Below are 22,224 nucleotides of genomic sequence, written 5' to 3' on the forward strand. Positions count from 1 at the left end.
AGCCTCTCTCTGGGCCTCACAGGGGCAACCCAGTGCTTGTTCCCTTGGCTTGTGACTTCCTGGCCCAGCCCACTAGGCCCTGGCGGTCATACAGGGAATTCCCCAGAATTTCCCAACTTCCTCATCTATTAAATGGGGACAGTAAGATGTACTTTATAGGGCTGATATGGTAATTAAATGAGAAGATGAACATAGCAGGCTCAGCACAGTGAATCCTCAGGAAGCACTGCTGTTAATAGTTCTGACCATGGTGGTTGCTGTGCTGGCTTCCAGATAAGGGCCTTGCAATGGGAGGTGCCCTGGAAGATGGCGGGACTGGGCTGGAGGGAGATAGGGAAGACTTTGCAAAGGAAACAGCCCCTCCCTACCTCTAGTCTATCCTCTCCAAAGAGCACAGACAGGAGGGGAGTGCCTGGCTCCTGTCAGCTTAGAGCAGCTGAGCATATGCAGGGAATGCACCTAGAAAAGCCAGAGCAGTCTGAACACGTGCTCTCCTCTTGATGTCAACAGATAAAGCACCATGCAGGCAGACAGAAGCCAAGCTACTGGTATGGAAGCATCTGCAATTAATTACCCAGGCCATTGGATGTTTCTGGAACCACCTGACATTGACATCGAGGAGGGAGGACAGACAGCTGGGCCAAGCCTAATCAGGAATCCCCTCTCGGCCCAGCTGGTGGCCTGCCCCTCCCCTTTACTGCCCTGGGCCCTTGCCATGTGTATTCTCATTTCATCCCTGCCACACCATTAGGCAGCTACTGTTATCGGGCCCATTTTACAGAGGAGAAAACTAGTTCAAATAGGTTAGTGGTAGTTCTTCAGTCTGCACAGTCTGCAGATGTAAAGGTGTCAAACTGGCTAGGAGCTTAATCCACATTTCTGGCCCTGGGGAGGGGATGTGGAGAATACATTTCCTCTCCAAATCCCACATATTCTCCCTTCCAGAGAATACTAGAGCTCCCCTGACTGTCAGAGGGCCCAGCACTCAGCCCTCAGCAGCCACAGGATGAGCCCTGCCCAGCCCCCAGTCCTCACAGAGCACATAAGCAGCGTTCAGAGTCTTATCTGCCTCTGTAATTCCATGTCCAGCACAGGTCTGGCACCAGGCTGGCACTCAGAGGTGTGGCTACTGGAAAGCAACAGTGCCAATGTCAAGGGAGGTCAGGGCTGGAATCTTTGCCCCAGGCCTGGTCAAAATGGGCCTAAGTGAGAGCCATGGGGCTGCCAAGGCCAAGAGTGCTGGTGGGCCGGGGAGGTCAGGACATCAGGTCCCTCTACCCAGAGACATGACTTAGAGGGTTTTGTAGCATGCAGAAAGCATCACTTGGCTGACCTCTGTTGCTGGAGGCAAGGCCACAGTCATGAGGCACCACAGGTCTCTGTGATCCACAGACCTGAAGGCTACAAAGCCTGGAGAGGATATACCCTGACCTAGCTCCTACCTTGCCCTGGCAGGGAATCCTCCTGGGATTCCGGAAGTAACTGCTTCCGGAGCATCTGCTGTGTGTCAGCATTCAACTCCCTCCCACTTAGAACTCTCAAAAAGGAGTTAACAAGTCAAGAGCATGGCTTATTCCTGACTTAAAGACTATTTAAAAGCCTGGAGATTTCCCAGATAAGACCTGCTTGTGGGACCCAGTTGGGACTGATGTGAAGACAACTCATGGCCTGTTTTTACTGAGTGCTTGTGTGAGCCAGGTCCCATGCCAAATGTCTTCCAGGTGTCGTTTCCCTATGTCATCTCAACCACCATAGGGGGTAGATGTACCATCGGCATTCCCATTTCACAGACAAGGAGACCAAGGCCCAGGGAGGTTATGTTTCTGTCCCAATGTCAGACTGAATGTGAGTGGCAATTTGAACCTAAGCCATCTGGCTCCAGAGCTGAGCCCAAGTCCGGGCCCTCAGCCTCAAAGGCAAACTTCCAGTATTTCTGGAAATTTTCAATGGTTTGTGGGACCAAAGAATCTAAGAACAGAGACAGGCTACAAAGGTCCCTTGTCCCAGCCTCCCCTGTCTAGGGTCTCCCAGCCTGGGCTGCCCAACTTACCTCACCACAGGCTCTGGAATGGCCTCTGCTCCAGCCGGCACCTGCACACCCTTCTCCCATTCTTGTCGCCATGGGTCGGCCAGGATGTAGTAGTCATCCGGGCTGAGCTGGCAGGAATCTGGAATCTTCATGGCTGTGATCAAGTCTGTCCGGAACACCTGTCAGGAGCAGGAGTGGAAAGAGTGCCTCAGGGTGGTCTGCTCCACAGCCAGGGCAGGAAAAGGCAAATGCAACTCCAGTGGGCTTTCTGTCCGCGCCGCACTGCCCCACTTTACTTCAAAGTAAGAAGCCAACACAAAAGCAATAATTACATTAACACACCTTCCCTGAACTCAGCACAGGGCTCTGCACAGAGATGTTCAATAAATGTGCTGAACGGAATTCACCTGTGTTCTGATCTGTTAAAGAACAGAGTTTGAATGATGGATGGGAGTGGAACTCAGGAAAGAGGAAAAACTTGCTGAGAAAGGCCAAAAACCTAAGGGAAAAATCAGATGGTAGGAAGGCTTCTGTGAATGCAATACTGCCATTAAGTGACTGCTTGGGGAATTTCTACTGGAGGTTTAAAATTACGCTCCATTGCTCATGTCCTCAATCTCTAAATAAATAAATAAATAAATGGGTGCCTGGGTGCCTCAGTTAAGCGGCCGACTTCAGCTCTGGTCATGATCTCATGATTTGTGAATTCAAACCCCGTGTCAGGCTCTGTGCTGACAGCTAGAGCCTGGAACCTGTTTGAGTTTCTGTGTCTCCCTTTCTCTCTGGCCCTCCCCTGCTCTGTCCCTCTCTCTCAAAAGTAATAAACATTAAAAAAAAATTTTTTTAATAAATAAATAAAAACTTAAAAAAGCTGGGGGTGGAGGCACGCCTGGGTGGCTCAGTCAGTTAGGTGTCTGACCATGATCTCATGGTACTGAGTACAAGACCCTGAACTGACGGCATGGAACCTGCTTGGGATTCTCTCTCTTTGCCCTTCCCCTGGTCATGTCCTCAATCTCTCTCTCTCTCTCTCTCTCAAAATCAATAAATAAAAACTTAAAATTATGTTAGTACTGCAACCACAGGCTCAAATGGAGGTGTGAAGAAGTACAGGGCACCAACCCCAGGCAAATATCAGAATCTTACATAAGTAGCTGAGGGAGAGGCCAATCCCCAGGGGCAGCTCAGAGAATAGCTTCCCATGAGCCAGGGACTCCAACGTCCCTCAAGAACAAGGACACTGCGTTTCCTGCTCAGCCGGGGCAACAAAGTACCATCCTCTGTGTGTGACAGAGTAAGAAGAAGAGAAGGTTGCATTCCTTCTTAGTCAAGCCCATCCAAAACTTCTCAGGACCAGGCCATGAATGTCTGCACCCTCATGCTCTGGTTTTCTTCTGGGCTACAGGGAACTCAGGGGGAATCCGCTTTTCCCAACGTTCTGTCTGTTGCCCACCCACCCAACTCCGATTCCCTGCCTTCCACCCTGGAACAATCTCCAAGCCCAGCCCCAGCTGACACCAGCAATGCCTCTCTTGTCCAGTTGCCTGACCTCACTGTGGCCTCCCACAAAGGGATATTGCAGGACCTGGTGGCAGCTCCAGACACTATGTGACTTGCTTAGGCACCAACTTTCCCAGTGATTATCAAATCAGAATCACAAATTGAGAAACCACTTCAATGAGTTTTCTAGGCCTCTGACCAAATTCCAAACCAAACACTCCCCAGAAAAACCAGCATCACTGGCCTTCCAGGGGTTCATGACCAACCCGTTCAGTGGCAACCTCTGCCTGCCAGGGGCCCAAATCACTTGGCTGTGTGTGTCTCATTTGAATCTAGGGCCACAACAGCAAGAAAACAACTGAAATGGGTGCACCAAGGGGGCTCGAGGCAACATCGTCCAGAAATCTAATTAACATTTGCATCTAGCTAGAGAGCGCCCTGGCTTGAAAAAGGTCAAGTTTCTTGAAGACTCTATTTGCCAATATAATTTAATTGTTAAGACTAACACCCTAACATTTAATTAGGGTGCCAGTGTGAAAAAATTAAAACGAGATTACGATTAAATGCTAATTAAGCAGAAGATGAAATGTGGGGAAGATTTCACAGCCCTGATAATTTGCATATCTTATTAGCAAGCAGTAAGGCAGCTGATACAAGAACACAAACTCAGGCAGTGGGTGCTTCTGTGCTGTCTGTCCTTCACAAGTCCCCCTTTGCTGGCTTGGGTCTTTCCCAGCTAAGGCCTCTTACGAGCCCAGCAGGGCTGGAGCTGGGCTATTCCCCTCTGGGCCCCAGGACAGGACCTGGTGGGGTGAATGGAATCCATAGTCAGCTCGTCACTGCCTCCAAATTCTCCTGATCCAGGTAAGCCAAGTGGTATAGGTCGAAGCCCTGTCACTCCAATGCCATGGGGAGCCTCCCACCCAGAGGGCGTATCACCTTGCTCCAGAAATCAACCCTTCACTACAGTCACTAAGTGCCCCTCCAAAAAGGCACGGGTAAGCCTGAAACCTTTTGCAGTTCTCTCATCCTGTGCTATAGTATAAGCATCATCTCTTTCAGGATTCCTTTCCCTGATAACCTTGACTCAGGGAGCACCAACTGCCCCACAGAGCCATGTTCCACCCTGTTATCCTGCCTCTTGTCCCAGCACTTAACACCCCCACAATTAACTGGTGTGCTCCTGTGGTTTGTTTGTTGCCATCTCCCCTGCCAAAGCAGTCCTGTGTTCTGCTATGTTCTCAGTGCCTGGCATAAAGACTGCCACCTAGCAGGTGTTTAGTAAATAGTGATGAAATGAATGAATGAAAGAATGAATGAATGGCCCTCTCTGGGGAATTATCTGAGGAGTCTGAGACCCCCAGCTGGCTCCTTGGCAGAGCTTTTTTTTTTTTTTTAACGTTTTTTATTTTTGAGACAGAGAGAGACAGAGCACGAACGGGGGAGGGGCAGAGAGAGAGAGGGAGACACAGAATCAGAAGCAGGCTCCAGGCTCTGAGCCATCAGCCCAGAGCCCTACGTGGGGCTCGAACTCACGGACCGCAAGATCGTGACCTGAGCTGAAGTCGGACGCATAACCGACTGAGCCACCCAGGCGCCCCTTGGCAGAGCTTTTTGAACACGCACTAACAGGGTGAGATACCTCACGGATATATGCAGAGTTGAAATCCCCAAGCAGGGCTCAAAGCCTAAGGACCAGCACACTACCCAAGCTGGAGTCTGGGAAGCCAGAATGTCAAGCCACACCAGCAGGGGAGAGGTGGCCCTGAGGTAGGAACAGGAGTGGCACTGGAACTCTGCAGGAAGGGATCCCAGGCTCGACTGGATCAGAGATTCAGGAGGGAGGGAGAAAGGGGGAGAGAGAGAGAGAGAGAGAGAAAGAGAGAGGGACTAGCCCCAAGACAGTTCCAAGTTTCATCCTAGGTCACTTAGGTAGCAGGTGGCAGACTGGACACAGTGGTCCTTTTGGGCAGGGGACTGATGGAAATTCAGGCAGGGGAGCAATATCCTAATAGTAGCAGCCAGCACTTAAGGAGCACTGGGTATTCAGCACCAGTCTAAAGGCAGTTCTTCAATTAATTTGAGTCCTTACACTAACTCTGTGAGGTAGATGCTACCATCATCCCTATTCTGAAACTAAAGTTAGTTAAATAACCTACACAAGGTCCTATATGCTGCAAGTGGCACAGGATCCTAGCCCATGAGCCACCCAACACTCCCCCCACAGCCCCTCTGCCCCTTCTGGCCACTTGCTCATTGCCTGCACAGAAGCCAAATCAGATAGCTTCCCCAAACGCTGGACTATGTAAATTAGATGGTGGCCTTTGCAAACTCCAAGCCCTTGAATGGCCTTCCACTGTTCCCTCAGGCTGAGCTGTAGGGCCTACCAGGCCCTGTGGCCACACAAATACACTTCAGTCTCCTGAGCACTTTTCACTCTTGGCACATGGGAGGACCCTGCTGGGACGCTCTTGTCTCTTGCCAAAGTGGGGCTGGCCTGTTTCATCTTGGAGGTCTCAGACGGGTCCACATGTGCTCTGGGAAACCTTCCCGGATCCCAGGCTGGGTTCTGGGCTTCCTGTGAACTCCCACAGGTCCTGTATTGGAATCCCCTGGTTTCCTACTCCATAGCCCCCACATGAAGGAAGTGAGTTCAGTGAGGTCCAGCTGGGTCACAGGCTGGGGCCCAACAGTGTACATAGGGCCTAGCACATGTGAGGTGCCAACAAAGGCTGAATGACTCAAAAGCCTTTCACGAATCTACCACCACTTTCTTGGGTTACTGCCCAAGGCTACATATAAGCTGGGCACCTTGGTACTCTGTACCTTCCAAAGGAGCCTCTGTGCATTTATATAAAACCTGCCCACAAATATGGCAACCCAACTATCACCCAAACATCCTTTTTGTTCTAAACAGGATTGAAAGAAGCTCAATTACTCTCCTAAAATGCCTTTGAATTATTTATGAAAACTAAATAAAGAATAAAATGGACGCTGATGAACTGGAGGCCTTGTCATGGCGAGAAAGTTGGAAGTTGGAAAACAGCAATTTTCCAAGAATGTGAATGTTTACTATTTTTTCTCTTATGGCAGAAAATGACAAATTGTCTTTAAAGGTCTGCTGCCTAGCAACCAAGTTCTGAGCTGCCTGGGAGATGTTAATTGTAGCTTCTTCAAACAGTATGAAGAATGGTTAAAGGTCTAAAACTTCAAACAGTATGAAGAATGTTTAATAACCAGTCTGAATGCCAAAGTGCCAACATGGCTCTGGAGGGAGCCGAAGACCGTGTTCTCCCCAGATCTTGCAACAATGCACATGGCCTTGAACTCCATTTCCTTTTCCTGAGACTGAAGACTACAGCCACTGAGCCATCTGTCTGGTTTTCCACACCTACTTCCCCAGGAAGAACCCCAAACAGACTCTGCCAGAAACCATCAGTGGAGTCTGGTACGACCTCCTGAAGCAAAGACAGTGACAACAGGCAACTTTCACTATGCTATGCACAGAGCTCTCGTATTTCGTATGTGATCACAAGACTTGTGGATGTTATTTGAATATTTCATCCTGGGACCTTGGCCTGTTTCCTTTTCTCAAGGGGGAATTATTGTATCAGAGAGTATTTCAGACCAAGAGACACCAAGAGGAAGTTCAGTTACTTAAGGAAAGGTTCCAGCACTTGTCATAATTATAATATATGATTATTTGTGTAATAATTTGTTTAATGTCCATCTCCTCTAGTAATTAAGCTGAGAAAAGCAGAGACTGCATGTGTCTGGTTTATCATGGTGCCTCTCTACGGCACAGTGCCTGGCATGCACCAGGTACTCAAGAAATGGGGTACAACAGGGCACCTGGATGGCTCAGCCAGTTAAGCATCTGACTTTGGCTCAGGACATGAAATCACAGTTTGCAAGCTCAAGCCCTGCACTGGGTGAGCCCCACTTCTCTCTCTCTCTCTCACTCCACCCTCACTCATTTGCCCCCTCTCTCTCTCAAAAAAAAAAAAACAAGAAAAAGAAAATGAAAAAGAAATGGTTTACAACAAATGAATGAATGAATGAATGAACCCCAGGATTTGTCTAAGTATGATTAAACTCTGAAGCTTCCTGTCCTGCCTAGTAGGGAGAGTGGAGGCAGGGGGCTGAACTGAAAGGTCCCTCCAGGTAGACTTTAGGAACTGGTCTTGGTCACTGTCCCAAAGCCAATGAAAACAGCTTTGGCCAAGAGTGCCTGCCTCTCCTTGACCTCTGCCCACATTAGGAGTAAAGGTAGGAGTGGCACCCTCCTCCTAATCTCCCCCAAAATGGAGGGTCTGTCTTGAAAAAGCCAAGTGAAATTACCACCAAATACCTCGTTTTGTCTGTTTATTTATTTAATGTTTGTTTATTTGAGGGGGAGAGAGAGAGAGAGAGAGAGAGAGAGAGAGAGAGAGAGAGAGAATGCAAGCAGGGGAAGGACAGAGAGAGAGGGAGACAGAATCCAAAGCAGGCTCCAGGCTCTGAACTGTCAGCACAGAGCCTGACACAGGGTTCAAACTCATGGACTGCGAGATCATGACCTGAGGTGAAGTTGGATGCTTAACTGACTGAGCCACCCAGGCACCCTCCAAATACCTCATTTTAAATCACAATTGCTTTTTCTGAGCACTTCATCTCTTTAGAAACAATAGCTTATGTTGAAAAGTCATTGTCCTGTTAAAACAAGGTGCATGCTAAATGCTTTTTGTACGTGATATATACATACACATACACACACACACACACACACACACACACACACACACACACACACACATGCTTAACCTCACCTAATTCATATTACCCCCATTTTACAGACAGAGAAAACTGAGACTCAAAGAAGTAAACCACTCATTTGAGGCCTGCATTGTACTTTAATCACTGCAATACTGCCAAGGAACCAGCCAGATATTTCTTCTTTTAAGAACTTTTTCTTTGGGAATGCAAGCTGGTGCAGCCACTCTGGAAAACAGTGTGGAGGTTCCTCAAAAAACTAAAAATAGAAGTACCCTATGACCCAGCAATTGCACTACTAGGCATTTATCCACGGGATACAGGTGTGCTGTGTCGAAGGGACACATGCACCCCCATGTTTATAGCAGCACTATCAACAATAGCCAAAGTATGGAAAGAGCCCAAATGTCCATCGATGCATGAATGGATAAAGAAGATGTGATATATATATACAATGGAGTATTACTCGGCAATCAAAAAGAACGACATCTTGCCATCTGCAACTACGTGGATGGAACTAGAGGGTATTATGCTAAGTGAAATTAGTCAGAGAAAGACAAAAATCATATGACTTCACTCATATGAGGACTTTAAGAGACAAAACAGATGAACATAAGGGAAGGGAAGCAAAAATAGTATAAAAACAGGGAGGGGGACAAAACAGAAGAGACTCATAAATATGGAGAACAAACTGAGGGTTACTGGTTGGGTTGTGGGAGGGGGGATGGGCTAAATGGGTAACAGGCATTAAGGAATCCACCCCTGAAATCATTGTTGCACTATATGCTAACTAATTTGGATGTAAATTTTAAAAAATAAAATTAAAAATAATTAATTAATTAAAAAAAAAAAAAGAAAATGCTCTAAGAAAAGAGAGGCCAGGGCCTAGAGTCAGAAAGAAGACCAGTTCATAGGCTGAGGGGATTGTTAAGACTCTTTGGGTCAGTTTATTTGATCAGAACCCTTTGCTTATAAACCTGAAGTTCCTAATAATACAGATAATACTTTGATATTGAAGAAGCATATGCATGTGTTTTGATCTTCAATAACTTTTCTTCTTGTGCTAGACTAGATGATATAAAATGTAGTCAAGTGGTAATTAGTGATAATACTGATAATAGTAGGTAACGTTATATGAGGTTTTTGCAATGAAAATTTTTTAGACTACTTTTACAGTGAAGTTTTGAGATTAATTGATGAGGGTATTTCCTTGGCCTTACTACTTTTTTGGGAATTTTTGTTTGAATTTTTATCAATTAAATATTTTTATTAGTGTGTAGTTTAATTCCTTTATAGTTGTCATTGAGATAAATAGGATACTTATATATGAGAAAAAAAAAGAACTCTTTCTTGGGCTGGAACACGATAAAAATATCTCAAGCCAAGAACAAACTTAAATTAGGCATAAAACATCAGAGAAGCACTCTGAGCGTAGCCACACTCTGCCCAGTCCCATCCAAGCTACCACTAGGTTAATTTGGTCAGACACTTCTCCCCCCTCCTCTCTCTCTGTCTCTGTCTCTCTCACACACACCCTCTTTCTCTTTCACAAGGATAACAGCACTTCCTGCTCTTTAAAGAATTTATTACACACATTTCTTTTGCAAGAGAAGCCCCAGAGGCCAGGAGGAATTTCCAGCTGGTGGGAGCAGTGGTGTTTCCAACTATACTAGCAGTGGATTCTGCCCCCCACCCCAGAGGAAGGCGGTGAGAGTCTCAGAAAGTAGGCACTTAACCCAGTGGAAGGGCTCCCCTTTATCGCCCGCCTGGCTGCCTTACTGCCTCATGGGGCGGCAGAGGAGCCGCTGGCTATAAACATAGCTTAAGACCACAGGGCAAACATGAAACCTTTTTCGATTTCTCCTGTTTGACCTCTCAAGATTATGGGCATTTTGTTACAATATATGCCATCACTGTTTTAATATAAAATCTGTCATTTCAAACACCTGCATAGCACCTGTACTCTAGGAAAACATCTTATTTATCCTGTGGTTTTGCATCTCAGCAACACATTCTGGCTACCCGTGCCTTCACCCAAGGTAGAAGGGTCCCATTTTTAGAAACAACAGGTCAAGCCAATAAGCTTCATCCTTGCTCTTCACTTGCTGCTTTTTCGGAAGGGGTGGGGGAGACTTCTATAGGAACTTTCACGGACGCTGGTTCTGGCAGACACCTCAGTGGTGACAGAAACTGTTCACAAGAATCACTTTTTTCTGGCATGCCCCTTCTTCCCCTAGGGCAAGAAGCTGAGCATTGGTGAAGGGCCCCTGTGGAACCCGCAGAGAGGCCCTATTCTCTCCTCTAGGGATATACTGATTTGTCACCAGGGCCTGCAAAGGAAGCTGACGGTCAGGTCCCAATTCCTACCTACCCTGTTCTGGGACCATCAAGGCTTTGACCCCAGGGAGGCCAGTTTTACCTCCAGTTATTTCTGGGATCTCCTCCACCTTCAGGCTTCAGAGGCCTCAGCAAAGGACAGTCCTATCTACTGAACAGAAACTCCATGACAGGGCTCTACAGATAACGACTTGCAGGCTCAGGGAGATAGAGTCACTTGCCCAAAGTCACAGAGCTCCTCAGTGGCAAAGTTGGCTGCACCTCCCATAACGGACACTTTCCTGTGTAGCACCTGCATCCTGCTGCCAGTCAAAGGACCAGTTCCCCGGGGACAGGGCCTGCATTTTCTGTACCCCTAGCACTCAGCTGGGCCTATCAGGCGTTCTCAAGTGCTTGCTGAGTTTAATCATTATCAGTAGCTCTTGGGTCCTGGAGACCCATGTCCCTGCCCACTGGCTGATTTCCGGGGACTCAGACTTCCTGAAAACCCTGTCTGGGGGGGAAACCCCACCACTCGGCCTGCCCTTCCTTCTACCTTTCTGCCCAGGCCTGAGGAAGACACAGCCTCAAACAGCAGCCTCCAACCCAGGGGGCTGGCCTCATTTCTCCTCCAGAACTCCTTCACAGCTCGGCCAGGGTGATGGAAACCTGTCTGTCCCCCTGGCCACTATGTGAGTAGGGGTCAGCTGGGGGCCTGCCCTCAACCACACTCCCTGCTTTTGCTTAGTTCACTGAAACAGGCTGGAAAGCCTCCTCTTCCTCCTTTAACCTCAGGGTCCTTCCAGGAAGGATCAAGCCAGGACCTCCTGTCTTAGTAAATTAAGGAGAAAGGTCTGTGGCAGTAGACCAACAAAAGGGCTTTAAAAAAGAACAGATACTTGGGACTACACTCCAGGCCATTTAAGTCAGAATTCCTGGGGGTGAGGTGGGATGGGGGCCCGGTATTAGTATTTAAAAGAATAATCTTTGGGATTCCATCAGATTCTCAGAAATAGGTCCCACAAAGTGTTAAGCACCAATAATGGTTATACCATCTGGTCAGACAAGCCAGGCCAGAAATCCAAGGCCTCAGCATGGTTTATACACTAGTACCACCTTCCCAGGGCAGGCTAATCCCTTCTACTCCTTCAGGACTTAAGCCTTAAGCGACAAATCTCAGCTTTGTTGGGATCCTATAGGCAGGCAGAACAGAGGAAGAGGGCAGCCTGTGTCCTTGGAGTCAACACTACCTTTTCCTTCTACTACCAAAGGGGCCAACTTCAGACTTGGTTCACTTTCACCAAAAATCCAGCCTCTCAAGAATCCCGGGGCCTGTCCCTTCAGCTCCAGTACTGAGACCTGTACTTCCCCCCCCCACCCCCCACTCTGGCTGAGGGAGGCCACCCACTGGTTACAGGCCAGAGGGGAAGCTGGGTCTCAAGGCCTCAGCCCTGTCCAGGGTCCTGACTCCTGATCCGAACACTTTTTTCTGCCCTACAGCACCTTACTCCAGTGTAGATGGGGCTCTGAGATTTATACCTTCGGGTGCACTGGGAAGTGCAGCCCCTGGAAGGTCATCACAGGGCCAGTCGTCCATCTGGCATAAACCCAAGCCCAGCCCTTTCTGTGGCTTTTGGCTTAACTAGGTGTTGGTACTGCTGCTATGCTATATACTCCTGGCCCTCAAATCCCCCATGCCATCACTGTCCACATTCAGAGATGAAGAGACAAAGGGAACCAAGGGTTCCCCACCAGGGAGGGGAATGTACCATGCACATCAATTTGCAAACACTGTAGCTGGGACCGTGGGCCAGACTGACAACTACGCCACAGGTGTCTTACTTTAGAGTACTGGAGAGTTGGGACTCCCAGATCCCCTTTCACCAGGGCAACCAAAGCCCTTGGTCCCCAGGCCCAGCAGACTCTAAGGCCCGCCTGTCCAACCCATTCACAGAAAGAGAGGGGAACAGCCCAGAGAGGAGATTTAGTGTTAACGTTATCTGCCGCCAAATCGTTGCTTTTCATCTCTGCCTTCTCATGAGCCAAATAATTTGGAAGCTTTCATTGATGGTTTCCTCTCGGCCCCACGATCACTTGGAATTTATGCCGGCTATGGCTCAGCCTCCTCACTTAGGGGACAAGGGAAACCTCACAGGCTGCACTCCAGCCTGCTGTGGGAGGAAAAGCTTGTCCTTGGCGACAGTTCAAGGCAGTGAGGACTTCCTCAGCCCTCCTGGAGCCCAGGACTTGAGGGCCTCCTGGAGCCCAGGACTTGAGGGCAGGTGATGCCAGTCAGGCCTCAGAGCTGCCTGCAGAGGCCCCTGGGCTCGAACCCAGAGCCATGCACAACCAGTAGCCAGCAAGGCCTGCTGGCATCAACGGCCTTTTGATGATTTAACTCTATTTTTAGGTGGAGAAAGGTTCAAAGGCTCTGTGCTGGAAAACCCAAGAGGGAGGGGAATTTTCAACCCCATGCAAATCACTCTTTCCCCTCGGCCTTTGCAGACACCTGTTTCCTCCCAGCCCCTGGCCTATCCAGGATAGAGATGGCAGTCCTGCCCCTGGGATTTCTACCCTGAGAAATGGCCCCACCTCCTCCTGGAGCTTGGAGGAAGCAGGGTAGGCAGAGTCTGGGGAACCAGCCAGCCCCAGGAGCTCCCCAGAACTGCCCATCTCTTCTCCAACATTGAAAGCAGGGGCAGGCAAAATCCTCATCTCCAAAATGGGAAGAGAATTCCTGTTTCCTAGGTACTTGGAAGGCACATATAGGTGGCTATTGTTTTACTAATTCAACCATAGCCACTGGGGAGCCCCTGTGGCTCTAAGAAGAGGGTGGGAGGACAGGTGGGGAATAAGGGTGGAGGAGCAGAAAGGCAGCCCCAGAGGCTCCCAGGGCTCTAGAGCACACTCTGCCTCTTATGTCCCAGTGCCCTTGAGCACATCCCATATAGCCACTGAGCAGGGCTAGTCCATGAGGGCACTAAGAATCTCAAAACAGCATCCTCCTGCCCACCTCTTGTTCCAGTCCTCACGGCATTCCTAGAGGTATCTCCTTCCATCTCCACCCCTCTCCCACAGGGCCAAAAGAAGACACTAAGTTAAAGGATGGGGATGGGAGACATCGGGTCTCAACTACCTGCCCTCCCCCGCCAAACATACAAAAGTCCTAGGCTAGGCCAGCTCCAGGACCTGGGGAGTTATTTTTCATATGCAAGGTTCTACAAAAGATGCCTCCACTGCATCCTAGGGGCTGGCTAACTACTGCTGCTCAGGATTGGCCCCCATAGTCATGAATGCCCCTGTGGTTAGTGGGGAGAGAGGACTCCAGACTCAGAACAAAGATACCCTCCCCCACTCCAAGTCAGGAGCTCTGCCTCAAGACTCTAGGCCCTTCTACCCTTGGCACTACTGGCCTCAAGAACGTCAAGTCCTGGCTATGCAGATCCTCAATTTCTTTACTGTAAGAGGAGGATTGAGAACCCTAAGTTACTTTTAAGGATTAAAAAAGTCAAGTGTTCAGCCCAGCTCCTGGCTACTCTGTAGGCTACAGAACAACGTCTCTCTTAAGGCCCAGATTCAAACCCCCTGCTTCTTGGGTGTTCAATGCTCTTTCAATTGCGTCTGGGCCAAGGGCATCTGCTGTCCCCAGTGCAATGCACTGAAGACCTGAAAGAGAGTGATGTGGCCCTAGGATGTGATTTGTCAGTGGCCACAAGAAGCAGGATCACGATGGCCCCGCGTGTCCAGCACTACCCACCCCTGACACACTTCTCCACAGTTCAAGAAGTCAAACACCTCTACCTGCCACAAGAAACATCCCAGGTCAGAGTAAGGAAGACTTAGAATGCAGGTGAAACAGGAAGAATAAGGAGCAGATGACCTAACTGGATAGGTGATCCCGAGGACCACAGCCGTCACCCCTGTATCAGCACATCCCATCACCCTTGGCTTAGCCACCAGAACTCCCAAATCCTACTGCTTCTTTCTCCACTGCTACTACTCAGCTCTCAGCCACCACTGCTTTTCTTCTGGACAAGTGCAAAAGAGTCCTCCTTTCTCCTCACAGCAGTCAGTGGGGCCTTTTATGAAAACATCAGGCTATGTCATTACCCTGCTTATGATCCTTGAAAGGCTTCTCTTCTTGCTCAGCTCACTTGGAACATTTTTACAACATCCTACAAAGCTTGGCATCCACACCCCCTCCTCCCATTCATTCCACTCAACCACTCTGGCCTCGCTCTGGTGACTGGACCCTCTGCCAGGAACGCTCTCTCCCATACATCTGCAGAGTTTTATTCCCTTAACCGTCCACAGGTCTCTTCTCCTGTGGCTTCTCCACCACTGCTTCATCTTTCTCTGGACACCTGTCACTACCCACCTCGGAGGGCTTCTTTTCGTTCTGCCGGGGCCAGCCCGACTTGGTGCTGCTGGGCAGTTTGGAGCATCTTGATGCAGATGTAGCGTGACCTGCAGAGAGAGCACAGCCCATTAGGGGCCCCTGGAAGGCAGGGAACACCACCCACCCACCCACATCCAAGGATAGGAAGCCTGTAAGGAAGGGTCTGGCTTGAATGTTCAGCAGGTGGAAACCTCTGTGAGCACCTGTCCCTGCTCTGGACTTCATCAATGATGAATGCGGACATGAATACTTCCTCCACTCACCAAGCATAAGGGACTTAGGAAATAAAAGGCAGTGGCCAGGACTCAGTATTAGTTTACTGTATGACCCGTGACAAGTTCCTTGCCCTCTTTGGTCCTCTGCTTCCTCCTTGGTGAAGGAGGACCAGAATAAGCCTTCTGTGGCCACTCTTCATTCCTGCCCCAGATTTAGATACTCTGGGATGATGCCCAGTGGATATAAAGAGGGACAAAAGGGAGGTGGGAAGAACGCTACGCTACAAGTAGACCCATTTCCTAACTTGTCACCCTGAGTAAATGACTTACCCTCTTGGAGTCTCAGTTTGCCCTTCTCTAAAATGGGGGCAAAAGGTTGTTGGGAGGATGAAATAGTATTATGCCTGTAAAGTGTCAGTACAGTCCCTGGCACAGACCACTGCCTCCATAAATATTAGCGATTATCATTAGGGTCTAAGACCCTTACTGGACTCAAAGACTGTGACCTCCACCCCAAGGGTCAAAGGAGCAACAGCCATGGGGGTGTACAGTGGTGGGGGCTGGTGGGAAGGGAGTACCCTTGCCCAACTGTGATGCAGCTGCCCAGACAGCCACTCTTGCAGGTGCCTGGCCTTCAAGAGTTCCTTCGTCTGCAATGGAGTTAGAAGCGGAGGATGCGGTTCTTCTTGGCTCTACTGAGACAAGCCACAGGCAATGTGGTTGTGGCCACAGAGGGCCGGATGCTGTGATCTCCTGCTGCAGGGAAGAAGGGCTGGCCAGGTTAGACACCAGAGCCAAGCTGAGCAAACAGACCCCAAAGGACAGTGAACGAGACCTGGAGGCAGGGAAGGGGCTGGGATGGACTGGCCATCTTGGGTGCATCTATCTTCAGGCTGTTGGGGGGCTGTGAAACTCCAGGAGCTCCAAGGGGCCTTGGAGATCTCCCAAATCCCAGTTGCTCACCACATATGAACAGACTGAGGTTTAGAGCTACAGGGCTCCGGGCCCAGCCTCCCTGGCAGTTAGTTCAGCCTCTTCCTCAGCCTGGGCTCCCACCAGCATGCACTGTTGGTGGGATCTGCCTGGCAGCGTACCTCTCCTACATAGGGCAGAACAGAACTCCTTACTTGGCTATTTCATGCAGGCCCAGGTTCCTGCAGCATCTGGGAAGAGCTGCCTTTTGGTACCAGAGAAAAGCTCTCTCCCTATACAAACCTCCCTTACCTCCCCCAAATTTGAGAAGAGGCTCCCTAAGCTCCCTTTTCTCTTTGACCCCTTTTTCTTTGAGGCTCCCTTGACCCCAGGACATCCAGCTTCCACACCCAGCCCATACACAAGTCTACCTCTGAGATTCTACTGCCAAGATGCCTCATTAACTCCCTCGAAAAGCATTTATTTAACACCTATTATGTGCTGGATCAAGCTGGGGATACAGCAGTGAGCCAAACATAACCCCTCTCATCAAGGAGCTTATGGCTCGTTAGGACATGATATTCATATCGGGTAATTATAATAAAAAGAAACAGGTTTTCTGTCCGTTGTGTAGAGACTTCCTACAGGGCCCTGATTTAACAGAAGGGCCAGAGGGAACGGGAAGTGTTCTGAGGAGCCAGGTGCAGCATATGCAAACACCCAGAGGGGATTTGATCTTTTCCAACCAGATCAAAACACATGGGACTGAGACCTAGGGGATAAAAGGGTACAGGGTGAATAGAACACCAGGCTCTGGAGGCCACAGGGTGTGGAGACTTTCGTAGGAGCACAAGGACCTGGCCTGATTTATGCTTTCGTCAACATGGAGACCATGGGGCAGCCTCCCCCAATCTGGGCCTGTGGGCCTGTTAATTATTTAAATGCTTTCCTTGTAGGAGCCCCAAGCAGGAAGGCCTTACTGTCAGTGGTGTCAGAGTTGTCGCTGCTGATGGAGTATTTTCGCCTCTTCTCTTCCATCTGCAACAAAAGGCAGGCCCCATTACATTTACAGGAGGCACAGGAAATCCTCAATCTCTCAGAAAATTGCCTGATCACCTACCTCCCCATACTCCCCCCTGCTGCAGTGAAGAATGAGAATAGGTGCTGCCGTAGCCTTCTCCCCAGCCATCCTCGCCCTCTCCCCACCCACCCACAGGACTCCTGGGGGTGGGGCAGGGGGCTGCATCTCCCACTTCCTGAGCTCAGAGCCTCAGATGAGCAGGAGTCTGGCCAAAGACGACAGAGGGAGGAGGGCAAGAGGGTCAGCAGCCCCAGAACAATGATTAGGGCCTGCCCAGCCCCAGCTTCCACTCAAGGCAACTCAGGCCTTCCAGAGAATCCACTCCCATCGAGTTATAACTGGTGTTCTGCAGGGTGCCGAGGAGGGGCAGGAAGAGGAAACAAGATTCTTCCAGAGGGACCATTGCCATGTGAGTTTAGAGACAAGCCAGCTCACACAGCACTAAGGGCACATCCTGAAAGTGGTGGCCAGAGGGGTGTGGAAAAGGGGTAGGGGCAGAATGGCTCCAAGTTGGGTCCCTGAGACACACCAGGCCCAGGGTGACTGGTCCTAGGCTGGGCTGCCCTCCCTCCCCCAATGTCCTTCTCCACATTAGAGTTCAAACCAACTTTATCTCAACTATAGTATTTGACTTCAAAGTAAGAAGGGAAGCTCTCCATACTGAGCTCTTTCCTCTACCAACACTACCTCAGCTCGTGTTCCTAACAACCCGGAAGTTGCGAGCTATTGGCTCCCCTTTCTGGAGTGGTGCAGGACCTTGTTGTGCTAGTAACTGGCTGAACTGGGATTTGAATCCACGTGGTCTGATCCCTGAGCCCACACTGAGCTGCCTTTGTGCCCTGTGAGCTCCTGCCTGTTGGGAGTGCTTTCCCACCCACCATTTCCTCGAATCCCGCAGAACCCAGAGTGGCAGAGCTTGCTTTTGACTCCTCTTGGAGGGGAGCACACCAAGTGGCTGGTTCACCTGCCTTGGGTCTCACAGCTAGTCAGTGGCTGGAGTCCTAATGTGAGAAGAGATCTGGGATTCAGGACCCAAAGCATTTTCCACCACATCCCTCTTAGTCTGGAACCTGGGCTGCCTCACTGCCCACAGTAAAGGGCAAGGAGCCAGTGTCAGTAGAGAGAAAACCCCTGCTGCCCAGCCCGGCTGCAGGCCAACCAGGTTCCCCACCTTCCCATGGGCTGCCTGCCACTGCCAACCCCTCCAAGTCTGTTCCTGCCGAGCCCTGGGTTTCCCTTTATCTTACTGTGGCCCTGCAGAGACAAGGGAACATTAGCTCTCCAGGGCAGGGGCATGACTGTCCAGACCTCCGAGCCAGCCAGGACGCTCCTGCCTCAGACCTGACCTTAGTCAGGAGCTTCTCCCCACTCCAGTGTCCAACAGTAGGATCAGGATGACAAAAACATTCACTGGGGCTGCTTGCTGCCAGCTCCAAAGGTGCAGGCAACATGCTCTCCAGAGGGTGCAGAGGTGCAGGGGGGAGGTCTGAGGACACGGGCGGCATGGGTGCCAGGGAGGTTAAATAGCTCAACACTCATTGTGGCAGAAAAAGGGGGATGCCCTGCTACACAGGGACCTCACGAAACCCTCAGAACAGCCCTTCTGTGCCAGTGGGCATGATGACTGCTTCCCTTTTGCAGATGAGGAAAAGGAAGCACAGAGGTTAAGTGACTTTCCTAAGACTGTAAAGCTTGTGAGCACGTGCCCTTGACCTTTAGACTTCAGCCCCATGGCCTGGGTCATGGACTGAATGGGGCAATAATGCTCTGCCACCCACAGCTGTCATCTTTACAGTCCTCCAGGTTCTGAGTGTGACAAGATGACTTCGATAGGGCCCTGACTCTAGCCTGCATCTTGCCAGCCCAGTGCTCTCACAGGTGGGGCAGGGCGAGGAGAAGTGCTATAAACGCAAGCCACCGGTTTTCTCCTGAAGTCTTGCCCATGTCTCTCCACTTCCAGTAAAGAGGGCACTTCCAAGACAGCGTTTCCCAAAGCAGAAAAGCAGAAGCTCTGGATTCAGGGGTGCTGAGTTCAAATCCTAGTTTTACCCCTCAAGAGACCAGAGACCTTGGAAAAGACATACCTCCCAAAGGATAAGGTTCTATCTGGATTTTTACAGAAGTCTCTTGAACTTCAAATGTTGGCAACTGATTCAGAATTTTTAAAAACACTTTGAGACGGCCAAACTAAACACATCCGTGGGCCAGAATCGGCTGGTGAGGATAAATGAGAGCAGCGTAAAACCTTAAGCACAGTGGCTGGCTCTCCATATAAGTGCTAGTCATATCGTGAGAACCCTGGGCCAGGTAAGGGGTCCTCCTACCAATGCCCTGAGGGGCTCCTGTACAGCAAGGAAGGACTCCTATAACAGGACTCTTCGATTGCCAACACCCTTCTCGTGATGCTGTTTCCTGTTGCCCAAGGACCAACAGGTAACCTGCCAGCTTTCAGACCTACACCCCACCCTCAGCCTGCTCCCAGTCCAACCTTCCCTCCATGAAAACACCCCAGAATTCTTCTGGGTAGGGTGTTATTAAGGGAGATTTTGTGTGGCTTAATTGGAATAATAACTAGGCTTCAGAGGGAAGCTACTTTTTTTGTTAGCGAAGTTCCTTTCCTTTGAACCAAGTCTGTTCCAAAGGCCTCCCTGCCTCAGGTGAACCTCCACTGTTAGTGGCTAATGAAGCTCCAAATGAGGCTTGGGTTTCCCTGTGGGACAGCCTTTTGTCCCTGACTCCCCACCCCCAACTCAGCTAGGAGACAGGGAGGACTCCTTCCCCAAAGCTGAAATCCAGGTGGGGTGTGTGGGGGGCTGCTGACACTTTGGTCTTGGCCTCTGGTTTTCTCTCTCCACTGGCCCCTCCCATCTTTCCCAAAGCAAGGTGGGCTCTGGAAAAACACCCCAGTGTCACAAGGCGTTTGCTTTGGGGGATAAAGGTGACCCCCAGAAAAGGGTCCCCTTTTCCTTCCCTTTGCACCTCCCACACCATCCCCAGCCTGGAGACAGAGAGCAGAAGCTCTCCTTCGGGAGCGTGGGTGTCCTAGAGTTTCCAGAGCCTCTCTGTGCAATCTCTGCCCCCACAGTAGTCCCCTGGCAAGTCCAGGGGGCTCTCTGTCCAGAACATACTGTGAATCCATCCACTTTTCCCCATCTCTGCTGCTACCACACTGGTCCAAACCAGTCTCATCTCTTGCCTGGACTCCTCATTCATCTCCCACCTTCCACTGTTGCTCCCCTCCACCCCTCAATCTAGAATCCACACAGCAGCCAAAATGACCTTTAAAGAAACATAAATCAGATCATGTCATACCCCTATTTAAAATCTTTCAAAGGCTTCCTGCTGATCAAAGGGCAAAATTCAAGCTCTTTACCACAATATCCTACATGATCTGGCCCCTCCCTACCTCAACAAGTTCACATGGACCACTATCCCCTTCCTCACCACTTTCTAGCCACACTGGTCTCCTTTCATTTCCTGAAACAAGCCAAATATTCCATGCTTCAGGACGAGTGCACAAGCTGCGCTCTCTGCTGTAAGGTTCTAGTAGTCTATGCATGTCTGACTTTCTATCCTTCACATTTCAACTTAAAGGTCAAGGAGGTTTATGCCAGTTACCTTATCTAAAGAAAATCCACAACCTGGTTATTCAACATCTTCAGAGCATCCACCATGATTAGTGTCTGTTGAGCTACTTGTTCAATGTCCTCTTTGGAGAAGAGAGGAAGGAGCATGTCTGTCTGGATCTCTGCTGGAGCTCCAGTGCCCGCTCGTGTTATGTCCAGCACACAATAGGGGTTTGATACACAGGGATGCTGAGTGCATTCTTGTCCCCTCCCTGTAGAAGTGTGGGGTGCACAGAGCCCAGCTGGCTGGCCTGCAGCTTGCAGGAACATACACCCCAGGCCAAGATTTCGTCCTGTTTTCACAGCCTGCCTTCCCCATCTTAACCTCACACATTTTCCAGGAGGCTTTATTTGGTTGGGCTCCTGGCTAATGATCAATGTCAACTCAGTAATAGGGCAGCAATTTGGTGGCAGATGTTTTCTTGGCAGCACTAGCCATTGGTCTTAGTGGGGGCCTCGGGTCTGGACTTGAAACACCAATGCCCAATGCCAGCCCCCTTTAAAGACCTCTCCACAAATAAACTCAAATAAACACCCTGGGCCTCCATTAACGCCCTTCCAGCTGACCCTGGGAACAGTGGGCCTTTCAGGCCTGCTAGTGCAGCCGCTCCCTGGGCAGTTAAAACACCCCAACCTGGCCTCCGGCCTCTCCTCTCTGGGGGCCACCAGGCCTGCCCTGCCCGCCACCACACACAGCAGGACTTCTTCTTCCTCCTTAAAAAGGGGGGGAAAACGGCTTTCAAGCAGGCAATTTACCATTCCAGACACAATCTTTCAAAGAGAAACAAAAAGTCTCCCTGTCTGAGGCAGACCGCTTAGGCGTGTGTGTAATAAGATGCTAATACAATTTAATGATATTTCGGCTGGAAAACCTGTCCTCAGAGCCTCCTTGTGTCGGGAAGGCCAGACATTCAGAAAACAAGAGCTGCACACTCTTAAACCAGCTTTAAACGGGGGTCAGAGCCCCAGTCTTTCCTATCTCTCATTAACTTTAATGCCTTCTGAGGGACAGTAATTGCCATTACAAAAAATGATTTTGTACACACAGATCCTCAAACTTGCTTCTCCAAGCAGAGGGGAGCCTGAACCCTCCTCCAACGCTCATCACTGCCCACTTGCAATTCCAAGTGTCCCTGAGGGCACCCAGCTCCCTGGAACACGCTGCCCACACCGACCCTCCAAACCCAGTTCTGGGGACATACCTAGGGGATCCTGGAAGAATGAAAAGGGGCTTTGTCTACTTTGTCCTTCGGCACCTTCTCACCCTACCCTCCACCTCAGAGGGCAATGCTCAGTCCACTTGCTCCCACAGATGGCTGCCCATTGGCAACTGCAGGGTCCTTCTCATCCCTTCTTCAGAGAAGGGAGCTGGCTCTCTGGCCTAGCCTAAAGGG

General features: G+C 50.0%; 1 protein-coding gene across 9 annotated transcripts in view; it reads right to left on the minus strand.

Moving 5' to 3' along the window:
• The window catches only part of JADE2 (jade family PHD finger 2), a 53,993-nt gene that overhangs the window by 26,323 nt on the left and 5,446 nt on the right, over positions 1 to 22,224 (minus strand). For 5 of the 9 annotated variants that reach the window (XM_060636117.3, XM_060636123.3, XM_060636114.3 and 2 more), the window contains exons 2-5: positions 22,033 to 22,216; positions 17,104 to 17,161; positions 14,976 to 15,064; positions 2,051 to 2,208 (exon numbers count right to left, since the gene is read on the minus strand). In XM_060636117.3, the coding sequence (XP_060492100.1) occupies positions 2,051 to 2,208; positions 14,976 to 15,064; positions 17,104 to 17,161 (305 nt within the window). In that variant the 5' untranslated portion in view covers positions 22,033 to 22,216. The remainder of the gene's footprint in view (positions 1 to 2,050; positions 2,209 to 14,975; positions 15,065 to 17,103; positions 17,162 to 22,032; positions 22,217 to 22,224) is intronic. The other 4 variants (XM_060636120.3, XM_060636118.3, XM_060636119.3 and 1 more) reach the window with 1 other exon arrangement.

This window comes from Panthera onca, chromosome A1, assembly GCF_046562875.1.
Source record: "Panthera onca isolate mPanOnc1 chromosome A1, mPanOnc1 haplotype 2, whole genome shotgun sequence".
In the NCBI taxonomy this organism is placed as follows: Eukaryota; Metazoa; Chordata; class Mammalia; order Carnivora; family Felidae; genus Panthera; species Panthera onca.